Source organism: Diadema setosum, chromosome 4, assembly GCF_964275005.1.
Source record: "Diadema setosum chromosome 4, eeDiaSeto1, whole genome shotgun sequence".
NCBI lineage: Eukaryota > Metazoa > Echinodermata > Echinoidea > Diadematoida > Diadematidae > Diadema > Diadema setosum.
Window position 1 is genome coordinate 9,649,677 of NC_092688.1, and position 8,762 is coordinate 9,658,438.

The following is an 8,762-nucleotide window of genomic DNA, read 5'->3' on the forward strand; positions in this document are numbered from 1 at the left end:
CTACGAACGTAAAACAGGGAAGCGAGTTGTTGACTGTCTGCAAGTACCAACGAGAACACGATTTCCTGAGTTTCATCGTTTGAATGATCCTGTGGGCTCCTAGGATACATCGTGTACAAGAGGATTTTATTGCTTTATTTGAATATCACTGCATAGTGACAGAATGGTGAGAATGCGTTCTGTATAGTCTAGGCTGTGTGAGTGAGTCATAGATTCGAAATTATTTTGTCTCAACAACGCTGGTGCTCGACAGCACGCATTGCATTGCCAAGACCATGAAGAGTAGGGAATTGGGAAGTAGGCCTACACATTGTACTTAGTAAGGATTGCATTTGGATGCATTGTTAGCGCAAGTTGCATTAGTGTCAAACTCACAACCAGATTCTAGGAATTTAAGGTTGTTCACGACTGCTTTGTCGTGTGATCATACAACAGTAACAAGAGTAAAAATGAGATTAAAGGTAATGGACAAACTTTATCCTAAACGACATGGAGTTCTAACGTTAGAGACAATCAAATAGGTTTCTATTGATAGTATTTGATTAATACTGGTCCAGAGCTACCAAGTCTCACGCACGCATTCTGCGTGAGACTCAAGCATTTAGGGGCCATCTCAAGATCTCACGCATGGCACCCATTTTTCTCACGCATCGGGCGAAGTCTGCAACTTGGGCCTATAATAATGAGCATAGCTCAAAAGATTAAAGTGATAGTTGCAATTGAAGGTATATTTCCCTTTTGTCTTTCAAAGGTAGTAAAAAATAGTCATAAGTATGCACTTGATAGCACCATTAAGAGCTAAAAATTGAAAACCGTGGGAGGCCACAGGGGGAAAAACCCCTCCCACACCCTTGCTCGCGCGCACATTCGCGCGCCAAGATGCCGAGTCATGAAAATCTCACTCATAAAAATGTTTTGAACTTGACATCCCTGCTGGTCAATAGCAGTACAATGTATTGTATTTAGGGCCTATGCTCCTAATTTGCCTCACACTGAGTCACAGTTAAGTTAAACAGTGCAATTCCATGAAAATGTGACTGCATGTGGCTGCAGTCACACAGCCAAATTCCTGAAGTTTCAGTTTTTGAAGTTAGGGTCGAGTCACTGGTGGTGTGCATGTGTGACAGTCAATGTTACAAATGTATGTTAAATTTACTTGTCAAATGCAAATGTTCAGAATGCAGGGGAAAATGTTTGGAAAATTTGCCTAGTGTGAGTGGGAAATTTCGAGAAATTTTTTTTGGGGAATGTTTGCAGCCGTACTGGCAAACCTTTGAGAACTAGAACTTCATGAAGTTTTGCCTTTGTGACGATGGCTAGTCAAAAAAGTAGATGATTCTTAAGATGTTGGGGGGGGGGGGGGCGTTGCGGTGGTTGTCCAGGTCAAGACAAAACCCCCGCATAGATTGGGCCGGGAAGAATCTATTGGGGGGATCTTTGCAAATTGAAATTCCTGGGTGTTGTGATTTTATTTCTGATTCCCCGCCCCTTTTTTTTTTTTTTTTTTTTTTTTTGCTGACAAGCCAAAAGTGTGTTTGTGTTTGTGTGTGTGTGTGCTGGGGGGGGGGGGGGGTTGCTGCAGCCCCATGTTGCAGTCAGTGCCATTATGAATGGTGTATCTCTGTGACTCAATTCAATATTATTTGACCTCTCTGTGCTCCATGCCTGCAGGATGTCTTCTTGATGATCAAGCGTCAGAAGACTACCATCTTCACTGATGCCAAGGAGACGAACACCGTCTTCGAGCTGAAGCGGATCATCGAGGGCATCACAAAGCGCTCGCCGGAAGACCAGCAGCTGTTCAAGGATGGAGAAACGCTGGACGACACAAAGACCTTGGGTGACTGCGGTCTGACCAGCAATACAGCCAAGGCCCAGGCACCAGCCATGCTGGGTCTGGCCTTCAGGGAAAGTGAGTGCTCCTTTAAAGCTTACCATTATTGCTCCTGTTTTGGGGACTCTGTCAAAGTCAGTCACAGTTTCTCCAAAGATGGCACTTTGTGTGTAGCTAGCATACATCAGAGTTTGCCTTACAGCTTCCTCCGCTTTGTACATCGATAGTAAGAAAGGGAGATTCTCCCCTCAAGTCCCTCTGTTTCGTTTTGATGCCCACTTCCGTGCATCAGTACCGTATGTCCCAACAAAAAATTACAACGGGGCCCTGCGCAATGATATCTTTAAAAATAGTGATTCAATCTAAATACAAGTTCAGGGTATGAAACTATAACTCAGTGGCCACGTCTTACAGAAAACCCCATTCGATTTGCTTCAGTGGTCAAAGAGAACTGAGGAATTTTGTAGAGGATGTCGGGAATCTCTTCTGTCCAAATTCTGTCTATTATTCACACACAAGAGCATTGAATTGCTAAAATTGGAAGAATCAGACTCATGACATGCTTTACAACAATCCACATTTCTCTGTGACCGCTTATCCAAATTGAATGAGGTTTTCTGCAAACTAGAGCTAAGATGTTATATTTCAAGACCCGGAAGTAGCACTTAGACAGGTCGATCATATTGGGTGTTATCAATTCGAAAATCTAATTGTAATTTTTGGGGCGACTTACTGCAGTATGTCCCCAAAAAATTACCATCAGATTTTCACATTGATAACATCCAATAAGATTAATTCTTTTAACTGCTACTTCAGGGTCTTAAGATATAATATTTGAGCTCTATTTTGCAGAAAACCCCATTCAATTTGGTTAAGCGGTCACAGAGAAATGTGGATTGTTGTAAAGCATGTCATGAGTCTGATTCTTTCAATTTTAGCAATTCAATGCTCTTGTGTGTGAATAATAGACAGAATTTGGACAGAAGAGATTCCCGACATCCTCTACAAAATTCCTCATTTCTCTTTGACCACTGAAGCAAATTGAATGGAATTTTCTGTAAGATGTGGGCAATGAGTTATAGTTTCATACTTTGAATTTGTATTAAAAGATTGATTCACAATTTTTAAAGATATCATTGCGGAGGGCCCTGTTGTAATTTTTTTTTTTGGGGACATACTGTACTATTCATTTAGAGCACTTTGCATTAGTTTGCATGCATCATGAGCTGGGATGAATGCAACAATTATGCAACTGGAATGCAGCAGATTGTTGTTTGTTTTGTTTTTAATCTACCTGCAACCATGGAAACCACATATGAAATACATTGTGTAGACATTGCACATCAATGACATGTTGTTGCAGAACAGAATGAGGTATTTTGATCCATAAAGATGCTCTCATTAATGGTATTGAATTGCAATCTCAGATCATAAATTTGTAATCAGTGTACAAAGCAATATTCGTTTGAATGTAAACCGTTTGAGAAGTTTCCTTCATTTTACCTTGCAAGTGCAAGTTGCTCACCCAGCCGTTATGAAGCCATGAAGTTTTGGAATGTAGGGCCCAAACAGTGAACATTTTTATTTTATCTTTCATTAAATTTGGTCTTATTATCTCTACAACACGGTAGTAGTTACATGTACATCTCTTTCAGTGAATTTTGCTTTGGGGCAAGTCTTATTGTGCAATCTGCACAATTTTTCACCATACGGCAAACTGCATAGTGTCTAGCATTTGGACTCAGTAAGTCATGAAAGTTACCAAACTGTCATTCTTATGGGGACAAATACTGTAAATGAAAAAGTGTTGAAAATCAACCTGAGCTGGCATGATTTGAAATAATGGTTGCCAGAAATTATTTGACATTTTGATCATAGTGATACAAGTGAATATGATTGATTAAGGTGGTGAAATAATTATTGTCATTATGCACATTCAGTGCAGCAAGGTTGCTAGAAATGCAGAGATACATGTATATCACATTTTTCCTTTCGTATGCATAGATGGTGTACAATGGTGAATATATCACTTTGTTATTTTCCCCCATCTCTGATAACTGCTAGGTGAAGGAGCAGACTTTGAACAATTGACGATTAGTCCCTATTCCAACCCACCAGAGCTACCGGATGTCATGAAGCCGACTGACTCAACAACAAACACGGTCGACCAGCCAGTTCAATAAAGGAGTAGTAACCCCTGAAAAAAAAAAAAAAATATATTATTAGCAATGTTTTGAAAAATGTTGAGCGTGGAGCCCCGCCCCTTGTTAACATATGATGCCTTTCACAATATTATGATCAATCATTCTGCTGGTTAATGCAAGCACCACGTGGGCATTAGACAGCAATCACTGGATTTTTTTTTCTAATCCCCTGCGTTGTCCCATCTGTATGTTTAGGCAAATCTAAAAGAGCAGGGTCCTATTTCGTAGGTAGGTTCTTTACAACAAATGCAACATACAGTTAACCACTGTTGCTATGACAATAGCAGCAGCTGTGCCACAACCAATCGGCCTTGACTATATCAGTCATTGCCATAGTAACTGCAAGCGTAATGCGAGTCACATGAATTGCAAACTTGTGTATGAAATGTGGCATGGGACCCAACCCGTGTTGCAAGATGTTCTTTTCATGTTAATGTATGTGTGTGTGTATTTACATTTTGTACATACATATACAGTTCGACCTCGATTATCCGGCCATGTCGGGACCGGCGCTCATTCGGATAAGCGAATTGGCCGGATATGGGAGACACAATGTTAATGTATATAGCTGCTGTCCAAGCTGCCGTCCCAGTGCACTGGCAGCTAGGCAGGTAGTGTACCCCGCAACAGTGGTGTAATGTATGCTAGCCTGCGCAAAATTGTAGTCCCTTCTTCACAAAAATAAAGTATATCTTTATGTGAAAATCGTACATGTTTTACCTCATTAGATATTGAGAAACCTATCATGCACATCTTATGAAATTAGTGAAATAGATCCATGAAAGTCACTGTTTTTTCTCAATTTTTGGATGAAAAAAAAAATCCTTCACTGCGTGAACGTTTCCAGATAATGGAGATTTCCGGATAAAAGGAGGCCGGATAATCGAGGTCGAACTGTATACAAAAATTATATATATTTTATAGGTCCATTTTCTCATAATAATTTTCATCTTTCCTCGGCAAATCTGGATATTTATTTGGTGGGCTCAGAGAGATCGCAATGATAGCAACGTGGTATTTATCGGACGTTTCTGTTGTTTGTGGATATAGAGCTGCAGTATTACATTTTGCTGGCATAAATTGAAGTGTGGTAGATATTGATAAATCAAGGGAAATTCAAATATTACCCAAGTCTAATAGTGGGTAGTATTTTGCCCTTGGTAGAGGTGCTTATTGACATATATTTTTTCGTCTTCTTTTCATTAAACTTATGGCAAGAATTTTGGTCACATTTGTTATTGCAATTGAGCAGAATTTCTAATAGTAACCTACTACACGCTGCTTACCTCTTGTTTAATTTTGCTTTGCTACCCCTGATTATGTGTCATCTCAAAATGCAACACAATGGTGACATGCAGTGGAGATGGATATTTATATTATATTGGATGACTGTGAATGGGATACAAGGGAATATTGCACGAGTTAGGGCCAATATTGTACGAATCGAAGATGAGTGCAATATTGGCCCTAACTCATGCAATATTCCCTGGTATTCCATAAATTGATGCCATTCAATATAATTATTATCACCTACAATCAAGTAGAGCAAGCATAAACTGCACAAAATACTGGGCTTCTACTCGTACTTGAAGTTAACTCGGCAGTCACATACCAGCGCTGAAAAGGGGAAGCCCCTAAAACTGCGTAGATATTTGCACGCTTGTGAATTGTAACAAAGTGACGTGCGCTAGTAGCAAGCATTTGCGCACTCAGCAAGCGCTCGCGCAACAGATGGGACAGAATACGGTGTGATCTTGAACAGCCAGTAACAATGGTAGCCTATGGGAAATTAATACGTTGGCCTATGCGTTTCGTTCAATATGCTCTGATATTGAACGGTAAAAAATGAGCGGAAACAATACGTGTTTTTAATGCGCCGCTGAAACGTCCTCTATAGATGATAATTCTTTTTCTTTGTTTTATGCTTCAGCAGTTTTGTGTTAGCAGTACATTTGTATTAATTTCTGTATGGTTTAGATGCGTTGGGCAAAACAGCATTGAGCCTATGGCAAAGCAGGGCTGCACTTGGCTACTGCGTATCAGTTGTTCATCCATTCACTAAAACAGTCGTATACAGGGCAGAGATGATCCAACATGTATAATTCAGCTGCTAATGAATCCATGCAAAATGAATGAGGAAGGTATGGGAATGAGGAAGGTATGGCATGTAGAAAAGTCATGTAGTCTCAGTAAAGATTATGTGTATACTATGTATTTCTTTTGTTGTTTTTTTTTCTCATGTTTCAACTGTACACATGTGTTTTTGTGCTCTTAGATTTTGTCTTTGGTTTGTGTCATCTCGTGTTGCCAATTGTATATTGCCCTACTGATCTAATTGTATATGTGATATTCCATTAAAAGAAAAAAAAAAAAAAAGATCTGTTGTAGATATTTCTTGCAGCTATCGTCTGATTACCTTCAAAGTGCTGAAGTTGAAATAGACATGTACATGTTCCTGAAAATAACTAACTTTTCAAATGTACAGACTCCTGTAATATTGCAACATTTTTTTTCTTCATTCAAAAGAATCAATGCTTAATGGCTGCCATTGTTTTAGTTACCAGTATCTTTTTAGCACGATTCCAAAATATTGTATCATAACTCTTCCCAATTAACTATATACACATGAATTGTGTCCATTCATAGCCATTAGTTCGATTTAGGTGTCACTTAGATACAGTGTACATTGTTTGTTGTACAACTTTGCATTCCTTCATTTAGAGCTTGATGAAATAACAACAGAGTCCCCATACTCCACATACAACATATCTAATCCAAAGTAAAGCAATATATCCCTAAGATATACATGTACCATGTACAAGTATGTGAGTTTGATATACAACGTACCCGGTACTACACGTTATCTAGATAACTACCGGTAGTAGTATGCTTTTTGTACACCAAGTAATTTGAAATGATTGTCTTCATGATATATGAAGGGGAATTATAATCATATATATGTATTAAAAAAAAGCGGCATTTGATGTGTACGTAAATGCTTGGATTAATACAGTCCAGTCTTATTCCACGTTGTGATATATCTGAGTCTCTGGTATGATAAGGTGTAAAGTCAAGGTGTCTGGAGACTGAATTGTTTTGGATTTGATTTTAAGTCGACCATGCGTAAAGCCTTCATTACCGAAAAGACATACCGTCTCTGTTGCCATGCAGGAGTGTGTTCAGAAATGTATGCCCCACACATTTATAGAAATTCAGACCCCGATGCGTGTAGGTCAAACTATAGATACACAGATAATTCCCATACTTGAGTATAGCCTCTGAAGTGTCAACACAATATGAATGTACTGCTAAAGAACCCTCATTCTGGAAAATCCAGCGATGTTCATTTTGTCTGTGTTATTGCAAGCACTTGTCACAGGGAATGCAAAAATCATTCCATGTGCATGGCGGGTTCTGAACCAAGAGGGCGCTCGGCTGTTTGCTCGTGATTTGTGTGTTTTGCATGTTTGTTGTTGTTTTTTTATTGAGGTAAGTAGCCTGGTAGTCGGTTACCAACATCGGGATTTTGACTGTACATATTTCATGACACATTACTGTCTAAGCTGTTATTTTCGCGAGATTTTTTTTCGCGAATCGACGCAAACGCTTACGGTAATGCTCTATTAACAAAGCGAATGGAGACATTTTCACGTGTGTTAAATTCGCGATCTGACTGCGATTCGCAAAATTTGCAAATATTAAACCCTTGCGAAAATAACAGCTTATACAGTATCAGACTCCACTTGTTGGCTATGTAGTTGCCTGTTCTCTTGATGTGTGTACAAGGTATATGCCAAGCTGTTACTGAGTGAAGTGCTAATACTAAACAAGGAATACTCCAGCCCTGGTAAATTACTTCATGTCACAAACACCACAAGGAAAGAAAATGCACATGCTCACTGTATAAAACCAAATCGCTTATTTCCTATTACACATGACATTCAAATGCAAGTGCGGTTGTACAGTGTACTTTTTTTTTTTCAGTATATTACGTGGTGTAGACTGTGATAGAAGCATTGTAGATGGTAGACAGAAAGATCCGTCTGTCCAGAGGAGTCTTTTATTTTTTGACGTTATTGCCGAGGGATTACGTGAAGCCAGACACAGTCTCCGCAGAACATATCCCCGACAACCAGATACAGACGGATCTTTCGGTCAACGTAGATGGCAAAGTTGTCTGTCCTTTTGATTCCTAGGGTAGAATTATCGTGTAAGTACACTCATTCAGTTTCTCAGATCTACAAATCGAGTCCAAGTGATCTGATCTAGTACACAGAGCCCATGATATTCTGTAGATTTAGATTTATGATTTCAGATTTTTTTTTTTCTCAAGTCTGTACACATTTTGCTATTTTCATGTATCAAAATCACCTGAAAATTTTGATTTCTGATTTTTTCAAAAAACCTTAATATCATCCCTGAGTACAGTGTGTGACAAGATGAAGAGGTGACAAGGGGTTTATCTCTTTGTTTTTAAGAGAGGTTTACTAATTTGCTGCCTTTACAGAGACTCCAACTCTCCCGCCGAAAACCTATTGTCACAAAATCTCCTGTTCTCCCGCTTGAGATTTAATTTCTCCCGCCCCGGCTCTGTGTCTCCCGCTTGTATGGTTTTGTAGATGCTAATCAATTTCATAATACACATGCATGTATAGCATCTGCACATGATATATGAAATGGAAGTTTTATTAAGCCAAAATATATGATTTGATTCATTGAATTAT

At 39.1% G+C, this 8,762-nt stretch overlaps 1 protein-coding gene across 1 annotated transcript; it reads left to right on the plus strand.

Moving 5' to 3' along the window:
* Positions 1-7,050, plus strand: LOC140227547 (elongin-B-like). Its single transcript, XM_072307953.1, has 3 exons — positions 1-166; positions 1,672-1,912; positions 3,899-7,050. The coding sequence occupies exons 1-3, from the start codon at positions 164-166 to the stop codon at positions 4,015-4,017; spliced, it is 363 nt and encodes a 120-aa protein (XP_072164054.1). The 5' UTR covers positions 1-163; the 3' UTR covers positions 4,018-7,050.
* Positions 7,051-8,762: the final 1,712 nt, after the last annotated feature.

Excerpts from the sequence above, each read along its gene's own strand:
- LOC140227547 (XM_072307953.1), top strand. Across the intron at positions 1,913-3,898 it reads GGGTCTGGCCTTCAGGGAAA|GTGAAGGAGCAGACTTTGAA; the intron begins GTGAGTGCTCCT and ends GATAACTGCTAG.